General features: G+C 40.3%; 1 protein-coding gene across 3 annotated transcripts in view; it reads left to right on the top strand.

Moving 5' to 3' along the window:
* Positions 1–242: 242 nt before the first annotated feature.
* Positions 243–22,005, top strand: part of PPM1A (protein phosphatase, Mg2+/Mn2+ dependent 1A) — a 31,743-nt gene continuing 9,980 nt past the window's right edge. For 2 of the 3 annotated variants that reach the window (XM_048947979.1, XM_048947977.1), the window contains exons 1-4: positions 243–356; positions 12,703–13,554; positions 15,188–15,305; positions 20,120–20,228. In XM_048947979.1, the coding sequence (XP_048803936.1) occupies positions 12,721–13,554; positions 15,188–15,305; positions 20,120–20,228 (1,061 nt within the window). In that variant the 5' untranslated portion in view covers positions 243–356; positions 12,703–12,720. The remainder of the gene's footprint in view (positions 357–12,702; positions 13,555–15,187; positions 15,306–20,119; positions 20,229–22,005) is intronic. The other variant, XM_048947980.1, reaches the window with a different exon arrangement.

Genomic DNA, 22,005 nt, shown 5'->3' with positions numbered 1-22,005 from the left:
CGCTCCGCGGCGCTGCGCGAGTGGGCGCGGAGCTCGGGCGGGCGGGAGGGGGCCGGGGAGAAGGGGGGGGAGGGGGGTCGGCGGCAGCGGCCGAGAGGAGCGGAGCGGGAGGCGAGATGAGCGCTGGGCTCCCCCTGGGCAGCGAGCCGCCCTCGGCAGCCGCCGCCTGTGAATGAACTGAGGCGAGGCCGCCCCCCTTCCTCGTCCTCCTCCTTCTCCTCCTCCTCCTCCCCCGTTCTTCCCCCCCCCCCCCCACTCCCCCATCCCGGCCCGCCGCCCGCCCTCACGCGTCGCCGGGAGCGCGGCCGTGCGTCGCCGCTGCAGCCCGGTGCCGTCCCCGCCGCGGCCCAGAGGGGGTAAGTGGTGCGGGGTCGGGCCGAGGGGGGCACGGCCGAGCGGGGAGGGCTGTGAGGCGCCATCCCGGACGGTGGGGGGGGGGGCGGCGGGGGGCGACTCGCGGCCCCGGAGGGCGGCCTGGTGCTGGGCGGGGGGCTGAGGTGGCGGCCTGGCGCAGGTAGCAGCGCTGCCCTCCTCCCCCCTCCCTGGGCCGCTTCGGAGTTCATTTAATAATGGCTATAAACAGCCTCTTCCTCTCCCATCGCCACCCAAACGCTCGAGGCACGACGCTGGGAGGGGAACGGAGAAAGAGAGAGAAGGAGAAAAAAAAAAAAAGCATCTATTTATAAAGCACCCCACCCTAACGAGGGTCGGAGCACCGGGCGCTCCCCGAGCGGTGCCGTCGTTTCGGAACCCGTTTCGTAGGCATCATCTGTTAGATATCTGCGCGTTTGTTTTGCGCACGTTGAAATGTTTCAGCGCTGTGCCACTGCTGTGGCAAAACCCCGCTGTTGCAAAACCACCTAGAGCTCGTGAGGAACTTATTTTTGCGCCGTACCTTTCCTCGGATGAGGAAATGGTGGCTGTGTGTGTGTGTCACGCTGAAGAATTATTTTCCTCCTTTTAAGCAGATGGCAGTCTTAAACGAAATCCTGTGAGCAACAGGCTTTAGCTCTGTCCTCTTCAGGAGTAGGTGATTTTCCATAGACGGTGATGGGTAATGACAGAATAAGTAGAATTGTCTTGTAAAGCAGGGCAGTTCTAACCCTTGTGATTCTAGGAACTTACTTTCCAGATAGGATCAGTGTGACCTTTTCCTGAGTCTCTACATGTACTGCTTCAGTGCCCAGGTGGCTGCTGAAGGATTCGTGAAGCCCTTGGTGAAATTAAAGATACTGCTGTGATCAGGACCCTGTGTGAATTGCCAAATTAACAGGAATTAATTGTGCAAGTTCTACCCTTATTTCTTCTCTGACAGTTTTCTTTTGATGCTATTCATAGGTTTTCTATGAATAAGATCAGAGACAGGGAAGGGGTGGAGGAAAACACGGGTCAAGGAAGTTGTACTCTTTCCGTGTGATCAAAGGAAAGATACTGAAGAAGAACAGTTCTGATAGCTGTACGAGTGTTTTTCACCAGGGCAGAGAGAGCTGCTCCGAGAGCTTTTCCCTCCAGGCCTGTCTTCCTGGGTGTGTGTTTTGTACATGGGGCTGCTCTAAAAGTAAAAGTCTTGCTGATGCATTATGCCAATTACTAATGTTTTCCTCACAGTCACATTTATCTGATAAAACCCTCTGATAACTGCAGCTTGTACTGGAGAGCTGGTCGGTGTTCTCTCTCTCTTCAGATGGAAGAGTTTTTCTAGAAGATAGGCACGGCGTTGCTCTGCTTAATACTTCTAGTCCTTTGGTAGTCCTCTGGTAAACGTTTCCCCTTGAGGTGTGGTAGAAAACTATACCTGTTTTCCAAGTACTTACTTAGCTGTCTGGAGCTAAGCTTGAGACACTGTTGGAAACGAGAAGGAGAGATGGAAGTGCCAAAGGAATGGCAGAGCTTGCAGGTCTAAACAAGCAGAGCTCACTTGGTGCAATTTGAATTAAAGCAGAATACAAAAAAGCCTTTTCTGTAAAGTCAAGCTGGTTGCTTCTTATCTGGAGTGCATTTTATATGGTGAAGTTGAGTCACTCTTGCTGAGAGAGCGTTTTAAGAACTATCGTTAAAAAGCTTAGATACCTCGGCACAGCATGATTTGCAAACTTATGTAACTGGTATGTTTTTGAATGCAGCTGTCAATAAGAGATCTGATTGCACTTTTCCCTTTCTAGTGGAACTAGGAATATAGAGGAGCTACTTTCACTTAATGACCTAAATATAAGTGATTTGAGAACAGCGCATTTCATACTCAAATATCAACTTCGATATTGGCTTTGTTTTTGCATGCTCTGATGCTAATGTAAAAATATTAGCCAATGCTAATGTAAAAGTACATTTACATAATTACAAGTTATTTACAAACAAGCGAGTTTTGGAATGGGAGGTACTGCAGAAGAACTATATTTGTTTTGTCTCTGCAGACCTGCAACTCCTTTTAATAAGGCTTGAATAATATTGTTTGAAGTCAAGACAACAGCAGCTTAGCAGAGCTACACCTGAGCTATGCAGCGTGCCTTGTTACTATTATGTGTGGCTGGCTGTTGCTCCTCCTTTCTCTTAACCATACCTCTCTTCTTTCCTTAAACAGATCCTTGGTGGATCTGTATAATCTGTAGCTCTTCTTAAATGGTTAAACCTGTGGTCAGATCTATTCTTTTGAAAATTAAGCTATTTCTGAATGTTGGATTCTTAAGTGGTATTGTGTTTGTCACGTGATCCATATTTCAGTTAGAAGTAGTAGGACAAGAAGAAAACTTCTCTAAAATTTGAGTACTTTTAACTGCAGTGTTCTTCATTGAAAGAATGACAAATTGCAAACTACAAAGTACAGATAGAAATGTGATGGGTCAAAAAACCTGTTCTTAAGATGTTTAGGAAGTCCAATGTATGTACACAAAGTTCAAGAGCCACTGTATAAAAAGCTGTTCAGGAAGAATTTGTGTTTGAGCCAAGATGTGGTGTGGATCTGTGAGGGCAGCGTTACCTCCTTGGGGCTTCTTGTTGCTCCCTTTCCTGCCTGTCTCTGAAGGAACAACTTCATATTTACTAAGACTTAATACTGTTAGAGTAAATCATTTAAGTCTTCAAAACTAGAAAGAAAATTGTGGTTGGGGTAGGAGAACAAGTGAGATACCATGCTAACAGAGGGAGCATGCTGGTTTTTGTTCCTGGATAGAGGTGGTGTCCTGCTGAGTGCTGTAGGTGTGAAAGCACTGCTGTAAGGTCTGCCTGTCTGTACTCCATCTGCCAAGCTGTGCTCTTGTTAAGCCACATATCAAGTTCAAGGTATCTGTCGAGTCTGTTTCTGTATTTCTCTTTGTGTGTTTAAGCTGAACAGGCCTTTGTTTAACTGAGTGTTCATTTAATTTTTTTTGTTGTTTTCACATACCAGTAAAATTAACTAATGGTTATTTCAGCTTGCTACCAGAGTCTGCAGAACAAAGTGTGTTTATAAATATATCAAACATCTGCTCTGGTTTTTTTAACAGCTCTTCTAAAAAGGTGTTCATTTGTGACCAAAACAACAGAATAAGCACTTCCTCCATCTATAAATCATACAAATGAGGTAGGCTTCTGCTGTTTAGAGTGTAAACTTCAGAGCAGTATATTAGCAGAAGAGAACATTAGGGCTAATATGAAGGAAAAACAAAGCTGACTGACCAGGTTTCAGTATGGAAATTTGGAGAAATGCTAAAAGTTTGCACATGAAGGAGAAAGTGTGTTAGCTTCTCGATTGCTAACACCTCAGTTCTTGGTTCAGGTGAGGATATTTTAATGGATTAAAAACTTAAGTCTTAAATCTTCCAGGAAAATCATTTATAAACCCAAGAAACTCAAGTATGATGTGACTGTTCTGATAGCTGCAGTTTAAATAAAGCAAAGCACTTAAATGTGCTTACTCTGATATGCAATGTGCAGCTGAATTATGTGGGACTGCTTGGATGTGTGATGTAACTCTCATACTTACGTGCCTTACTGGATTGTGACCCAGGGGATGAAATGTGCTTTCATGTTTGGGTCTCAACTGTGACTTGAAAGATTTTCTGTAGCTATGCTTACCATTTACACTGTCTGTACTCCTGGTATGGAATTTGCATGGCAGTCTGAATTCTCCTTGGCCACGTGTTGTGGCTGTTAGTAACACTCAGCTGGTTTTAGATTAAGGGAATACCCTAAAAATGAGCGGCCACAGGAGCTGTGTAATCTGTGCATAAGCTGTTCGTGTTTGGAGATGATTATAAGGAGTTTGCCAGTTGTCTGCTAAGTTATGTAAAACCAATCTTTAGGAAGGGATTCAGAATACAGAGAAATGTGGGCAGGTAAGTGGTTAAGTATTAAATTGTAGAACACTGGATGAAGGGAGAGTCAGTTTCTACCAGTAAATGATTTTCTTGTTTTCCTAATCAAATACAGTAAGTGTTTGGACAGACCCTTCTTACAGATCCTCTGTCTGTAAAGAGCTGTTCTGAGGCTGTCAAGTCAGGCCCACTGAGCTTAGGAAATGCTGCTGTTCACACTGCTGGAACTTCTGGCAGCTCAATTCCTCAGCGTCCCAGCTCAGTGAGCGGGGTATTTCAAACTGCAGCCAGCTCAGCTTTGGGCTCAGGAGAGCAACACCTCCCTGCCTCCTTCATCACAGGTAGCCCTGTTAGCTCTGGCTGTGCTGACTGCCACAGGTGAGCTTGGTAGGCTGCTGGGCTCTCAAAGGACAGCCTTTCTGTCCTAGAAGTTCTTGTCTGCATGGAAAGACTACAAATGAGTTTTTTTCCCCTTGGATTTCTTTTGTTTTTTTGATGTAGATTTGGGGGAAAATATCTTTATTCTAGCAGTCATTTGCTGTCGTTTTAATGAGAGAGGAATGCTGGGGATGTGAGGGCAAAATGGCTTTGTTAAATGAAAGCTCTCTGCGTGTGCAGATGACAAACTCCAGCTTTTCCTAAGCTTTGAGGATTTGACTTCCAGGTCTTAATGTGCTTCTGGCATCGTTTTGATGTAATTTCCTTGCAAGCAAAGCCAGGTTACAGCTGTGCACTTCAGAACATTTCCCATTTTATTCCCCTTTTATTCTGATGTGTAGTCAGCAGGTTTGAAGTCTTGTGTGCTGCTTTTCATTTATCCTCACCAGAACAGTGGTAGTGTTGCTGTGATTACAACCGCAAATATTTTCTCACAAAGTGAAGAGTCTGGAGAATGGTATCTTACATTGAATTGTTTCGTAATATTGAGTGCTTGGCTTAGCAGGAAAACTTGTGGCCCTCATGGAAACATCTCCTAATCACGAGATGAGTACTCACTGTGTACAACTAGAGGTACAAGGGCTGAAAATTCAGGAGGAAATGTTGTAATGATTCAACGCATTTGATTTTTTCTTTGTGCTGTATACAACAACGATAACACAGCGTCCTTTGTGGTGAAGGTATCTGTTAAACGGGGCAGCACCATCCGTGACAGACGAGTGGTGGGATTCTGCAGGAATTTGCCTTTACATTTACATAACCACAACTGGCAGTGCTGCACGACGCTGACTGTAAACGAAAACAAAGTGCTGGTTTCCTGAGTAGGAAACAGTTTCATCATGTGTGTGTGTGGGTTTGTTTTGCTGCATTTCGGGAGTGCTTCAATTAATGCATTTGGTGTTGTGGTGTCTTTAAAATTATTGTTAGCCTCCGATTAGCTGCTCTGGTCTATAGAGGTCGGCTACCCAAGAATTTCACTTCCCTCTTTTGGGGAATGGTGGCATGGGCTGAACTCAAACCCTCTGGTTGTTCTGAATAGGGTTAGCTGAAGTTGATGAAAACAAACGCTGTTTTGTTGTGTTTTCTTTCTGACTCAGAAATAGCAGTGAAATAGTGTGGTTCTTCCACTACAGAAAACATTCCTTTGTAGATCTTCGATATATCTTTCTGTAAACGCCAAGTACTGTTTAGATGATAATGCTAGCAGGGAACAAAGATGCTGAGACTTCAAGCTGTGAATGAGAGGTCGAAAGAATGAAGTTTAAAGGACAGTTTCATTCAGCTGTTACTTGAAGTGTTTGATACGTTCAGATGTGTTCAGTTCTTGGACTAGCAGTGGGCTATTTGTACCCAGGTGAGGATTGGATGTTAGGCCCACAGTGTATAGGAATTGGGTAATATTCCTAATGGTGGTGGTAGGTGACAGTGATGTTGTGTTGGTATTATAAATACTGGAGAAATTGCAGTTCAGCTTATGTGACAGCCTGATTATTTTTCTGCGTGCTGTCTTTTTCCCTTCCCTCCCCCAGCTCCCTTGTATGTGTTTTTGTTCTTGTGAAGCTGCAGTGCTGTGCGTGGTTCTGCTGCTGTAACCATGTAATGCTATGTGCTCTTCTGAGAAATCTTTGACTTTTATTGAAATTATTTTCACTTTTTTGCTTTGCTCTTTCAAAAACTGTGGATCTTGCTGCATCTCACTGATTGCTGCATAAAGTGAAGTAGGGCTTTTCTTTCTCCTGACTTCTGTCTCACATAGAATGTTGCTTCCTTGGATCTCGCAGTTCCTTTCTACAGTGCTTTCCTCAATGGGGCTTTGAATTTTGGCTGTAGTCTGCAGGAGTTTGTGTGCTATTAACAAAGCGTTTGTTTAATCTCTGTGCCTTAAATGGGTGCCTTTTGTTTATCTTCCAAGGCTTTTCTTTAAAAGAACTCTTTGAAAAACGAGGTATAACCAGAAAGGTGCTGCAACTAAGCAGCATTTTCTGCTTATTATTTTTTTTCAAACGAGAACCTGGGGGATTTCATTCTTCTCCTGCTGTTCAGACAGCAGCCTATGAATTTATGCAGGACTACTTCATTGATTTTCAGTGTACTTGCAGATGCCATTTTGGTTGTCTATGCAGTTTTTCATAGCGATTGGTCTGCTTGTACTTTGATAATGCTGCTTTTTATGTTGTTCTATCTCTGCTTCGTAGCACAGATGTTAAGAAGGAAGTAAGAATTCTTTTTGGGCCAAGAAATATTCCCTTACTTGTGTTCTGAGGGTGGCAGCTGTGCTAGGCTGGTGATGGTTTATGTGGATACAAGTTGTATCTCCTCTCAAAATCAATTTAGTGATTGTTCTATTCACAGCAGTGGTCCAGGTGATACTGAGAAGTAATTTTCTTCAGCAACTGATAATAGAGAAAAATAACTCCATAAAGAAATCTTGAAGCTACATCACTCTTTCATAATTCAGGAGTGATTTGTAAGGTAAACTGTTTTTGTTTGTTTTTTTTCCGTGTTAGAACTTGCTTTTAGGAAAACCAGATTACATACAGCTTCTGAGGGAGTCTGGACTTCAACCAGTATTGTAACAGCTCCTAGTTGAACCTTGGAACTGGTTTCATTGTCTGGAGAAAGGGTAGATAACAGCAGAAGATGATGTCTGGGGGTTGGGTGTAGATGTCCTGACCTCTGAAGGCCTGTTTCTGCAAAATATGGAGCTTGGCATTTTTCTTTGCTTTTTGTCACATTAACCCTTCCAGCTGTCTGCCTTCTCCTGCTCTGCTTTTCCACCATATGCCATAGCATGGAGACGGCATCTGTCCTAAAACAAGATAATTGTTAATGTTCTTAATTCAGTGGGAAGTTTCCACTCGCGTATTCCTATCTGCAGTTATCTTACCAAAATTTAATGCAGGCTACAGTTTCATCTCTGAGAAGAAAGTATTCTGGTGGGGAAATAGCGTTACTCCTTGTTTACTGAAATACCCTGTTTCTGTATTTATTTCTTGTCCTGCTTCTTTTTCAGAGACAATTCACATCTCTGAATTGGCCATCTATTCCTGCATTTGAAAGTACACATTCAGAAGCATCAGCTCAGATTTTTTCAGTGCTTTATTGATGTTGGTGAGCCGTGAATGCCAGAAACTCATCGTACGGCCTCTGATAGTTCTGAAATAGTTTCATTGGCATAAAGCTTTTTCATTACTTCATTCAGCCCATGACTGTGGTGTAATTATGTCTCCTCATCCACGTGTTCTGTTTTATTTTAGTCATTCTTCTGATCCTCTGACATGTTATTTGGTAATGTTAATTGATTTGGTGCATCCAGTATGTTCTCGTTTTTCATTCAGCAGGAGCTAACTTGGGAAATGGTTCCATATTTGCACGATGACGTGCTGACTGGTTACTGCATCCTGCCTGCTTAAGGCAGGGGAGAAGTGCCACAAATCAGGTTGGAGCTGAAAGGATCGAATGTCCCTTTTCTATTCAGTAGCAGTATGTATAATTTGGTGACTTTTTCTATGTCCTTTCTGTGTAGCTTAAGTAAAGACTGTAATCTTTCTTTGTGTGCTCGTTCCAGCATACAGGGCATAATGTCACTTGGAGAATTGTTCCAGGAAATTGTAATATGGGGACATTTCTTGGCTTAGTTAGAACAAATAGCTCCAGCTTCAGTGTGGTTCGTATAAGCAGCTTATCCTAGTGGAAGAAATACAATTCAAACATTGTTTTAAAAGGATTATTAAATTATATATTGTTAAAGTACAAATTTCAGATGGTGAGGTAGTGGTGTTTCTGGGATAAGACACTCCAGTCAGTGTTCTTTGGAAAAATAAATAGTGTTTCTACAGGGATATATATGGGGTTACGTCAGCTGTCCTCTGTTGAACAATTTAAGACGTCTTCATTTAAACCCTCAAAATAAGCAGAGGTAAAGTTTACCTTCTCATGTATCAGGAGGCAATATAGTTGCACTGACTGAATAGTGTAATTTGAGGGACAAATGAAGGGGCAAAGGGATTTCATGCATTCCAGTGATGTATCTGTGGTTGTCCATGGATGTCCGTGGTCTGGTATACTAATTACCCTCCTTTTCTTTGCCCCTCTGTTCTCCAATTGCATCTGTTTTCAAAGGTTTTAGCTGCTGACTCTTTAGCATGCTCCATTCATTGTTTAAGTTTTGTTTCTAATGCTGCAGCCCTTTGAATTTTGGTACTCTTGTGTTTTCTCCAAGGTTTTGTTACTTGTGTTAGTTTTCTTTTCTAGGCCTGTACGGTTCTCTTGCTTTCCTGTCTGCAAACTGTGGCTTGAGTTTTTCAAGCACTTGCTATGGAGGCTGTCCTTCAGTTTGACCTCTATGAAGTCAGCATTTCAGAAGTCATGCTTTGGATGCTGTCATAAATGCATATGGATACATGCATGTATATTCATATTTATGCAAAGAATCCATTCTCAGTTAAAATATATATAATTAGACAAGCTTCTGAATATGTATTGTTGGGAGCCAAAATCTAGGGGCTTTGATTGCAGAAAGCTTTCTTTATGGGGGGAATTGATGGAAGTCACAGACAATGAGGTGGTGAACCGAAAGTTGATTTAGGTTAGAAATAGAGTTTGGTTGACCATTGCAGTGCTTGGTGGTATTTCATTTACCTCTTCAGGAGAGAGCCTTGTGCCTCATGTTTTACACATCACTCTGCTATAGCACCTGTTCAGAATCATCTTCCTCTAAGAAAAAACAGTGGGTGTTGTAGTGTTGCATGTTTGTCTGTAAGATTTAGGATTCAAGTGCATTTTCTCTCCCCTTTTCCTTTGGTATGGATAGGAAGGCCATCTGGCTGCGTTCTGTACGTCAGTCAGGCATCTTGAAAGCCAAGGACTCCAGAGCAGAGGATGAGTCTGTATCCCACTGTCAGGCTCTAATTTCCTACTGTTATTGCTGATTGTTCACAGAACTGCAGCTGGGCTAAGAAGGATGAGGAGAAGGGTTTTAAAAAAAAAAAAGTGATCCTATTAATGAACACGACTGAAGAAATGTAAAAGAGAAGACTCAGCTGAGCCACATTTGCTGCTTTATTGCAGATCATGCATGCAGTCTGTTCTGGGTTTGACTTCTGTCTTTCATGTTATTACATAACAACGTCATGCTGCAACTTGGATGCTTGCTCTGCTGTAAGTTAATCTGATTTGCATACAGGGTTACATGTGCTTAATTAAGGTATCATTCCAACTCCAAGCAGTATTGTGCTCGAAACTCTTCATGGAGGAATGTATGGGAGAGTGGTGATTTAGGTAGGCAGTAATGTGTGAAAGATGTCTGTGTGGATACAGACTCAAGAACAGGACTGAAAGATGATGATTTTAGTAGGAAGGAGACACAGCTTTCTTACATCAGCCTCTTAGTGTTTTTCCCCCCTTTATAAAACTAAAAATAAATGTTATGACTTAAAGACTACATTCCTCAGGTTGCAGCCACATATTGGTCATATTAAGTTCACACTCTTCCAGAATTTCCATTCTTGTTCAGAAAAGCTAGATGCTTGCTGTATTCATCCTACATGCAGATATACTATACTTTCCCTTCAGATGTAACAAGGATTTTGAAAGTCTGGCCTACATGCTGAGAGGTACAGACTGGTGTTAGGGTTGGAAAAATAATTACCTAGAGCTTGGCAAGGAGTGTGACTGCAGGCTCTTGCTATCCTTCTCAGGAGGGGAATACTTTACGCCGTGGGCTCTGAATAATTTCATAAGTAAAAGTTACACAACTGCATTGTGGTTATCCCGGTTGTATTCACATCTCTGGTGGGTTGCTCACATCCTTGAAGAAATGTGTCAGCACATCACCTTCCAGGCTCAATTTAGAAGAACAGCAACAGCTCACACTTTGCCTTATGCCTTCCCAGGCAGCATCTTGATTTTAAATGGAGAGTGGGCTAGTGAATTTCTGAAGTGTTCCAGCAGTTCTGTGTGAGTTACTGGAGCTGCATATGATGTGTCTGGGGGTACTTTTAATCGTGGTTTGGATGGCAAAGAGTGATGAACAGCTTACAGAGCACAACTCTAAATATTGGGTACCTGCTTAGGAAGTTTGCTTTTCCTAGTCCAAGCTTAACAGTGCTTGTGTCCAGTTTAACTATCTTCTTTCTTAATGCTTCTGTATTTGGTTACTTTTTAAACACAGCAATAAAACAATGTAGAATCTTCACAAAAATGTGGTATTTGCCTGTGTGCTTTCTGCTTTTTGAGCTCTTGAATTAAGGAGAGTGATTTGAATTCTACTTCATGATTTCTTCGACAATGAAAGTATTATACATCAGTTCAAACTCTGCTGCTGACACCGAATAAGAATTACATTCTGTGAAATAATTCCCTGTTTGATTTATGGTGGCATTCAGTAATTACTTTGATCACGCTGACTTCATTAGAGCTGTATGGAAAGATAAAATTGTGTAAGTCATTTTTCCTAGCAGTTGCAGTGATGTGAACCTTGTGGACATGCTGTAGGATACAAGACCAATGTCTTCTTCTATTTTGTTGGCTGGTTATGGTTTGCATGAGCGTTGTTGTGCTGTGTTCACTTGATCCACACAGCTGAAATGTGGGGCTTTTGGTTTTGTGCATGTGACCAAAACAAGTGTGCCTCCAGAGCCCCTGCCTGACATTGCAGTCAGTTGTGGTGAGATCAGATGTAAACATTCTGGACTGCTTTTATTAACACATATGGATGTTTCTAACAGGTTGATGATGTGTTGGAAGATGCGTGCTTGAAAGGCTTTGTTAGATGTGTAGTTTCATGTATAGCTGGGGATCTGTTTGAATAATAATGTTATAAAAAATGATGTTATCACATAGGAAACTGCTCTAATATATTTCACACACACATTAAAACCTAAAATCCCTAGAAAATAACCTGTGCAAGTGCAGCAGATTGGCTGGGGCTTTGGGTAAGATCTTGCTTTGGGATTTGACTTGCAGTTGATCTGTCTGACATCTTTGAATTGAAGGTCTTCTGTGGTTATTCCCTTACCCTGTGTTGTGTAACAGCAGTGTGCACTCTCTCTAGTGCTGAATTTGCAAGTATGTAAAATGTGTGACCTATTTTATGTATTTTTTTTAAATATGCAATGAATGCACAGATAAACTGATGTGATTAAAGGGTGGGTTGAATGCATAGGGTGTGAAAGCCACGAAGATCAACCAGTCCATTTCTGCTGCCTGCAGATGTTCGTCCCTTAAGCACAAATATTTGCTGCATCACATCCCAATGATTGCAGGTGGAGGAGGGTAGGGTGTGCAGTACCTTGATCTGGCTTGAACACAAAAGCAGCATGAATTGACAGTACATGTGATTTTATTTCCAAACAGGTTTCCTTAAACTTGTCAGGGGTGGTTGTCTTTCACCAAAGCATGCATACGTTAAGGTTTTAAGTAAATCTGCTGTGTAGACATCTGAGAAGCTTGCTGTGTGATATAACTGAAAATCTAAGGATGGACTTTTATGAGATGGCTGAGCCATACTAATGGCTGCCTGAAGGGACAGCTGCTCTCTTCCCTCCGTGTCTTGCTCCTAGTTGTCCAGTTTGCCACTATTTTTAATGCAGACTCACATTCATCTTCACCCTTCAGATCACTTTACCTGTTTTAACCAAACAAAAGCATAACCTTATCCTCCAGAATAATTTTCCTTTCGTTTCCACACCACCATCATAAAACCAGGAGGACTTCATGGCCTGGCAGTAGGGACCTAGGCAACACTGCTGTCCTGGAAACATCAGCTAGTAGCAGTGCCCTTGTTTAATTTAGACTAAAGCAATGCTAATTTTACTTTGGGGGGGGGGGGGGGGGGGGAGGGAAACTTTGTTGAGGGTTTTTTTAATTGTCTTTAGCATTATTTGGACTACTAAATTCAGTTTCTAATAGTGTAGTTACTACTTATTTCTGAAGTTCTAGATCATCTTAATAACCCTTTTCTCTTTCTTTTTAGACCTGAAGGAAAGGCATCATGGGAGCATTTCTAGACAAGCCAAAGATGGAGAAGCATAATGCCCAAGGGCAGGGGAATGGGCTTCGTTATGGTCTGAGTAGTATGCAAGGCTGGCGAGTCGAAATGGAGGACGCGCATACAGCTGTGATTGGTTTGCCAAATGGACTTGATGGATGGTCGTTTTTTGCTGTATACGATGGGCACGCTGGATCACAGGTTGCCAAGTACTGCTGTGAGCATTTATTAGATCACATCACAAGCAACCAGGATTTTAAAGGGCCAGATGGGCCACCATCTGTGGAAAGTGTAAAGAGTGGCATCAGAACAGGTTTTCTGCAAATTGATGAACACATGAGAGTCATCTCTGAGAAGAAACATGGTGCAGACAGAAGTGGGTCAACAGCTGTGGGTGTCATGATTTCTCCCCAGCATACATACTTCATCAACTGTGGAGACTCAAGAGGTTTACTTTGTAGAAACAGGAAGGTTCACTTCTTCACACAGGATCACAAACCAAGCAACCCACTGGAGAAAGAGCGTATACAGAATGCAGGCGGCTCTGTAATGATTCAGCGTGTGAATGGCTCTCTTGCTGTTTCAAGGGCACTTGGGGACTTTGATTACAAATGTGTCCATGGGAAAGGTCCCACAGAACAGCTAGTCTCACCAGAGCCTGAAGTTTATGAAATTGAGAGATCAGAAGAAGATGATCAGTTCATCATACTGGCTTGCGATGGTATCTGGGATGTTATGGGAAATGAAGAGCTGTGTGACTTTGTAAGATCCAGACTTGAAGTCACTGATGACCTTGAGAAAGTTTGCAATGAGATAGTTGACACCTGCTTGTACAAGGTAGCAAGGCTTGAGAGGAGAAATTTACTATGTTTTTGCTATTAGAAGTTTATAAACAAGTTAATGTTTTGATTTCACTCTATATTTTGTTAATAATTATTATCATTACCAGAGAAATGGCAATAATGGGTAAACAAGCATGCAACAGAAATAGATGGATTAGATGGAAATAGATGGATTTCTGGGTACCTTTGAAGAGTTAAAAGTCGTGAATAGGTATGTTGTGATACCCGAGAAGCCAGAAACATATGGGAAAGCCAAGGACCATAACCGTCCTTTTCTGGTTCACAATGTACTTTACAAATTCTCAGCTCTTTAATCAGAGTAGGAAATATGCTTTTCCTTCCTCTCCTGACCATGTAGTAACATTACTGCCATGATCATGTCAGGATGAATACAGAGTGATTCAACTCTGACTTCATATCTTAGAGTTTAAAGTCTTGACTATGTGAAGATCTGACTTCCTAAATCAGGTTTTGTTCTGGTTTAATTACTGTACTTCTCATTCAGTGTTGTCATATGGCTGTGAAACTAGCACTGTTTTGTTTAACAAATCTCTGCAATTTTCTGCATGGCAACTTTCCACCTTGTTTCAATGAACTGTAGGATGGCACAGTTAAGAGATCTGAAATATTTAATTTTGTAACTTAGCGCTTAGTTCTCTAAAGACAGGCTGTAAGCTGTAGTGTAAATACACAGTTTTTCTTATGCTATCGAGGCAAGACTGTGTATCAGCTCATGCCACGTGGCTAACAAGGTCATAGTTTCCCATTTGGAAAAAAAGAAATTTGCTTTCCAGCATTGTAGAGGATTGATAAGGCTCATGTTTTTGTTTACAGCTTTATCTGCTAGTCTTGAAAACAAATGCTGTGGAATGAACGCTGTCTTATGGATGCTGTAAATTTTGCAGTAGCTGCCAGCACCTTCTCATATCTATAGGAACTTGTTTTAAACATTTGTTCTTGATCTCACTAACTTCAGTGCATTCAGTTGTTGATGTTAAGCATAAATGCATGTCTGTAGACAAGAGCGCAGGGTTTGTGAAAGCAAACTAAACAGTAAGTTTTCTTAAGTAGAATGTGATTGTGTTTAAATACATGGTGAGTATTAGGACTGTATTTAGTCAAAGTTCTAAATGTTTCCATTTCAAAGAATGCTTTTGTAAAGGCTAGAGCTCTTTCCAACTGGTCCCTTAATAGATACTATAACCTGTAATTTCTTTATTTAGTGTTTTTCAAGGGGAAAAAAAACCTCTGATCAGTAGCAGTGTTGTTAAGTAAAAGTGCTGTCTGACTTCAACAGCTTCCTTTGTACTGCGTTTAAGCAGTGAAGGCTTTGCTTACTGATGTAATATTTCATCTGTTTTCTTGAAATGATTGGAAAATACTTAAAAACAAGTAATTGTGCAACTTTGTACATCACTTCTTAGTAATATCATTTTAGAAAGACAGTGGGCTGTCTGTAATCGATTCCAGGTAGTCTTCAGAGCATGAAGGTGGAAAAAAACAAAGTGACTTAAAGGTAGTTTTTAAGGAATGAACAACTAGAATTTTGGAAGAAAAAGTGAAAATGCTTTGATTTGGTTTCTGTCTGGTGTGTTTGTGTTCTCAAATCATTTTTTTTTTTCCACCAGGGAAGTCGAGACAACATGAGTGTGATACTGATCTGCTTTCCGAATGCCCCAAAGGTATCACCGGAGGCGGTGAAAAGAGAGGCAGAGTTGGACAAGTACCTGGAAAGCAGAGTAGAAGGTGGATCATTTAAAAAAAAATAAGTAACTTTGTTTCTAAACAGACCCCCTGGCCCCCTTCCCTTTGCAACAACTAAACTTAATCCATGCAAGTTTTTTGATAGACCATCAAGTGCCGTTGGCCATCTAGTGTACATCTCAGAAAAAGGCACTCTTACAGTCCTGCTGTATGACCTGGCAGAATTCTGCTATGCAAGTGCAGTAGCCCATCTGAAAATTGTTCAGGATGGCACAATTTTCATTTGTGCTCATGAGTTGTTCCTCATGAGTCCATTGCAGCAATAACTACAGGCCAGTAAATCACTGTTCCCGTTACATGGAGTTAAATGAAATAGAATGTCCTGCAAAATGTGTATGAAGATGGTAATTTGCATATCATTTCTGCGTAGTTCTGTCTGCAAATTAGTCATAAAAATATTTCATTATGCAATTACAGCTTGATTACTGTTACATTGAAGGCACCTGCTGACGTGTATATTTATTTGGAAGTATGTCAGAAGTTTGCTAAAGCTAATCTTTAAGCGTTCCTGATGAGCAAAATCTGGGAGCACATCCTTGATAATAACTTCAGAATTTTGTTTAAATTTGTATTTCTGAATGATTTAAACTTTGAGCTCAAACTGCAAGTCATGGGTGCTCTGGATCATCGTGATCAATTTGGATCATGATATTTGAAGTCAATTTAATTTCAGAGATTTCCCATTAAAACTGGATTTTATCGTGCCTTTTGATATTTAAAGATGAGCACAGCTTGGATTTTGTTTCTGAAACGTAAGACTTGCTGTATGCATTGTTTGCATAGGCTAAGTCTATTTTTGAAGTGGACTCTTTGGGTCTGTGTGTTACCAGTCTAGTTATGTGTATATACTGCAAGAATCCCTAACAGCACACACAGCACAGTACACAGAGTACTTAGCAACGCTGGTATCAGTGATTAATATGTTACAGGAATATATTGTGCACTTTTTTTCCTCCTTAACTTGCACAAAGGTAATACAAAGTGCAGCTTCGTAAGCTTCACCAAGGTCTTGTCTACATGGGAATTCTGGGTTCAGATAAATTAACATGAAGTTCAAAGCACTTACTACTGGTCTAAGTGCTCCTTAAGGAAGGAGTTGCCTATTTCAAAGACCTTGTCCCCAAGGTCGTGGCAAAGTACAGCTGTTCTGCCTCTGAACTAATGACCAGATAGAGCATGTTTTCTGGTTTGATCCAACTTTCCTAATAGGAAGGGTTGGTGCACACCAAGCTATGGTGTGGATTTGTTTGGCCATGTAGCGGGAGTATCTGTGTGTGTGGTAGAACTGCATGAGTTAAGTGTCACATAGCTTTCTCCATTTCAGGCATTCGAAGAGCTCATTATGTAGGCCCACTCACAAAACTGCTGAAGAGCAAGTATGCTGTGAAGTCACACATTAATTTACAGCATGCTAACTCTTTCTAATCTGGACGAGTACTGCCTTCATACCTTACCTGTTTTGCCTTACTTCATGCCAACCCGTTACCTGCAACACCTCAGTAAATGAAAAACCTGTCACTGCATCTGCATGTGGTTATGGTTCATACAGTGAATTTGGCTGCCAATTCTTTCCATTTATACAAATAGAAGATTTCAGTAATGAGTGAAGTGTCATACTTGAATGGAAGCTAACAGATTCTGTATGTAGTTGCAAAGCACTTTAATACTAATTTAATGACAAGTTGTCTGAGCTACTTGAGGTAATGATTTGTACTTCCCCTCAAGGGTCTTTGCTTCTTTTTAGTGTTGTTCTCAAACTTTTGTCTCTTGTTGTACAAAAGTATTATTTAAACTTACGAATATGTAGTAAACACTATTAAAACCTACACTGGTTTATATCAGCTGTAGACAGAACTTCCCCTTTTAGCTCTGACTGAGGAGGGAAGTTGAAAAGCTGAACTAAAACAAAACTTCAAGAGCAGGTGACAGTTGTTACATTTAACTAGATAATTTTTATGCAATTACGTTGTTTCTTGCTGGAAATGGATCGTGCAGAGTCAGCTAGCAAAGTAGAACTGCTATGCTATCTGAAATGTTCAACACTACAGTAACGATTTTTCATTAAGATGCTTTAGGAATAATCATGTTTGACTTTAAAAGCCTAATATGTAGCTGAAGGAAGTAGAAAATGCAAGGACTACTAAGGACTTTTAGAATTCTCTTACTAATTTGTAATACCAGTTTAAAATTAAAATTCAGTAAAATGGAAACCTGGTGAAAATGCATAAAATAGACTTTTATGCACTCCAGTACTCAATGTAGTCTCAACAGGTAATGAGATTTGATGCTTGCTAATAATGTGCATTATTCCTAGTCATGTTTTATCCTAGAACCTATTTTTACACTGAAAAAGTAGTACAAGTTTTAAGACTGAATGATGCTTTCTACTGATGGTCCTCTGGAACAAGAGGGGACTTAGAATTAGTGGATCTTTAAGGTATCTTCCAAATGATTCTGTGAAGAAGCAGATATTATTCAGATTTAAAGAAAAGAAGCTTTCTACTGACTATGCCACCATCAATCTCGATGTGTTTGTGGTCCAGATTCACAGCTGTGATAGCAACAGAAGAGAAAGCAAGTGTGGAGAAGCGTCTTTTTTTTTTTTGCCATTACTTGCAGTAAATAGGTGTTGCTCATAAAATGTTATGTGATCTTCCTTGTAGAAGTAATCAGTCACTCCAGAATGCGTTGCTGTTATTTGCACTAATATGTGAGTTATTGATGTGTTTAAAATGACACTTGTCTAGGCTGCTTCTTCTGTTCTCAGTTTCTTACATATAAACGTTCAGTAATAGATGATGTAGCAATATTTTGATCTACATAGAGGTAAATCATTTTCAGTTAGCTGCTACATGTTCCCTCCCATATTTTCACAACGTTGCAAATTTGAATTTTCTTAATCTGTGTGGAATTCCCGTTCAGAGAATGAAATAAGCAGTTATGTTTTAATCCTTTATTTGTAGGGTTATATAAGTATGATCTTCCCATGCTTGATGCCATGAAAATGTTTAGAAGGTTTTAAAGTAAATTGAATAGGTGTGGGGCTCATAAGATGTATTGCAAGAAAGTAATTCCAATAAATTAATGCAGCTAGCAGACCGACTCCATTTGTTCTGTCATCAGTGTTCATTCAGTCTGTATCTTAGTTATATCAAAATATAAATGTATTCATTTAGTGGAGACTGTATGTTACATGTACTGCAGTTACAGGTTGTGATACTGTGTAGTATAGGTAAAACACAAAGTCCTTATTTTTGTACAGCAGAACTCTAGCTCTAGCACAATGTAGAATATACTAGATGTTCAAAATTGCACAATAAAGGAACTTGGCAAACCAAAACTGAGATCTTGCTTCTTATTCAGATTTATGAGTGGTAGATTATTTCCTCAATATTAGATGGTAAAATGAATTTTAGCCATAGAATTTCTTGAGGAAACTGCAAGTTTCTGAACTATCTGGTGTGTGGTGTCATACATCTAGAACTTAGGTTCTTATTTGAGCAGGTTAAAGCTTTGTGTTACAGTCTGACACAGCTGAGGACTAGACAGTGCTTTCATTGTACCTTGCAAATAATTTGCACTATCTGCTGGCAAAATAAAGCTGATTCTTCCTGTAAACACACACAGCCCTGAAAAACTACTGCATGCACAAAAATAATTTGCTATTTATTTATCTGACCTATTTTACAAAAAAGGACTGGGGACGTGCTGGTTTTAAGCTTCAGTGTGCCATATCTCACTGATTAAATTACAAAGTGGAAACTTGGTGTGTTATCTGCAATTATCTGTTAGAGTAAAAACTGAATGCTCAAGTATTCATTTCAGAAATGGTACTGATGAATTCCAACTGCTCTTCAAGTTGTATCAATACATAAGGAATAATGTGTGTGTATAGACATACCTATTGTATATGGGCTGCAGTATTCACTTGAAGATCAATAATGCTGAGTCTTAATAATTCATCTCTTATTTTCTAAGCTTGTATTTACAGACAATCTGCAGAAATGCATTTTGAAGAAATAGATTGTTTTTGAATTTATTAAAATTCCTATAAAAAGAGAATATTTTCAGAGGTGTTACAGCAAAATCTCCTGTGATTTCCATTGTGCTTACTGCTTTAAAAAGGAAAATAGGCCTAAGAATAAAATTAGAGAAGTACAGTGCAAGGCCTCTCTCCCCAGACTTTGGAGGAGCTCAGCTTTAAATAACTGCCTAGTAGTCACGTACTGCGAGTTGAGTGAAGGGTGGAGCTGCCCCTCACTCCAATGTCCCTGGCTTTTAACTTGTACATGATAGCTCCTAACATTTGCATGTTGCAGTGATGTGGTAAGGTACAGGTATTGGCTTATAGGCTTGCAGCCACGTATACTTGTACTGGGGGTCATTTGTGTCTGATGATGAACTGTGTTCGGTGAAAATACCGTTGCTTTCTAGGATGGTGATAATCTTTAACCTTCTGTTGCAGTGATAAAGCTGATGTTAATCTTTGCTTCGTGCCCAATGCATTTTGTTAGGAAAATAAAATGATGCTATAGCAGGAAAGCCATTAGACTTGGAATCATTAGCTGTGTATTTCTGAAACCTGTGTGCATGTTAACAGCTAGCAGGGTATCTTGTGTCAGATCCATCACGGGTCTTTTTTGTTATGGAATCAAGTTAACACCATGTTGAGTATGGTCTGTCATTTATTTCTTATATTAACAGAAATTAAGCTGCCTTTTTATAAAACTGAGTATTTCAATCTTTTAAAGTTAAATTTGGACTGCACTTACAAAAAAAGTACTTCTGATTCCCAGAGATCATAAAGAAGCAGGGTGAAGGAGTGCCAGACTTAGTCCACGTGATGCGTACGTTAGCAACTGAGAGCATCCCAAACCTCCCGCCAGGGGGTGAATTGGCAAGCAAGTGAGTTCACATCAGTGTAAATGTGTTTTTATTATTATTATTTAAATCAAACTTAACTGCAAGGCCACTCTTAAAAGTAAGGGGAGGGAGGAAGGGCGCAGGACGAATGTGATCTGTTCTTCAGTTGTTGTTACTGAACTGTTCTGAATGAAAAGGAGAGCACAAGAACAGAGTTAACTATGAATCACTGTTAAAAATTACATGTCAAAATGTAGTTTTGAGAAGGATCAAGGGTGTTGTTTTTTTTTTTTAAGGGTGGCCTGAGTGTCTCTGTTTTTGTAATTAATTGGGTTTCGTTGGGTGGGACATGGTTTGAAGGTACAAAAATAACATACTGACTGCCTTTAGTAGCTACTTGGACATATGGTTCTGCTCTTCAAAAAGTTTTATGCATATCATGTTTTGCTTGGCAGCTTTCTTTTCTTGTCTGTAGCTAAGGCAATGTGGTAATGGCTTAAAATTTTGCTTATGCACCTCTCTGCTTGTGTCGAACACAAAACCAGGATAGAAGTCTATCCAAAAAGTTAAGTAGAACTTTAAATAGGCTGTTTTTTGTCCTTGAAGAGTTCAGCGCTGTGCTACAGGGTCTCAAATTGATGTTCAACTGTTAAGAAAGAAATGCACTTGGCTTTTTTTCCACAGCAAGTGTTTTTTGTTCAGAAGGTCATTCATGAACTTGTACTGTGTATATTGAGCACATGTGATGTGGACAGTTTATTTTTAATACTTCAGTGTGTAATTTTTGTCTTGTTACATAGGAACTTGAAGTCTGTAGGCACGTAGAGGAATAAATGATAAGTGGGCTGTAAGGATGACTTCTACATAACAAAATTCTTCCTTTATGATGTAGGAAAAGAAGAGATGGCTATTATATATAAATAGTAGTGTCTATTTAGGATGTGTTACAGTCATCTTGAAGCACTGATGAGTCAGTTACTCATAAAAGATGGCATACAAGTTGTTTATCAAGCTTTGGCTAGCAGTAGCTTTGTGGTTATGAGGCAGTGCTGAAGTCACTGAAATGAGTGACTTTGGTGGGATTATGTGCTTTAGTGATGTTATCTTGAATAGTGATTGACAGAAATATGGATTTAATTGTATTATAGTGTAACTTGAAGCAATAGTGACCATTTGGAAAGCAAACAGTGCTTGTCAAGTAACTTGGCTTTATGTAGAATCAGCGATAGCTATCTCTGAAAGATGAGAACAACTTTGTGCATTGTACTTTGGGAATAATTGCTTATTTTTATTTCTTCAAGTTCATCCTCTTCTTCCATGCTGTATGATCATTCACCAGATTTGCTGTGATGTTTATACTGCTGTATGATAGTACCCAACTTTCTGATGTTACAGGAAGATTATAAAGACTGCCATCTGCTTTTTTTTTTCTTTTACTTCGAAAGCACTCTCATTTTTCCCCTGCATGTATTCATGAGCAGTTAAAAGGTGGCTTTGAGGTTGTATCCGAGTTGTAGTGTGCTGTTTTGTCATACTTGGTTCTGCACGTTAGGGTATCTGGAGGAAAATTGCTTTTGATGTCCAGTCTGTTTTTCCTTTCTTTTATTCCTCTCTTTCCTTCCTGCTCCCCTTCCAAAATTCTTATGTGCTGGGTAAGGTAGAGGCTTCCTTATCCTTCACCCTCCCTTATTTTTCGGGTGTATCATTTTTCTTGAAAAACCTCTTCTTTAAGCCCTCTGGAAGTGTCCTAATATATGAAGGTTCTACTGCAGCGTTCATTGGGCACACAAATGGCCATGGCATTCAACCTGTATCAGGT

This window comes from Lagopus muta, chromosome 6 (genome assembly GCF_023343835.1).
Source record: "Lagopus muta isolate bLagMut1 chromosome 6, bLagMut1 primary, whole genome shotgun sequence".
Classification (NCBI taxonomy): domain Eukaryota; kingdom Metazoa; phylum Chordata; class Aves; order Galliformes; family Phasianidae; genus Lagopus; species Lagopus muta.
This window is presented reverse-complemented; position numbering and strand designations above follow the sequence as displayed.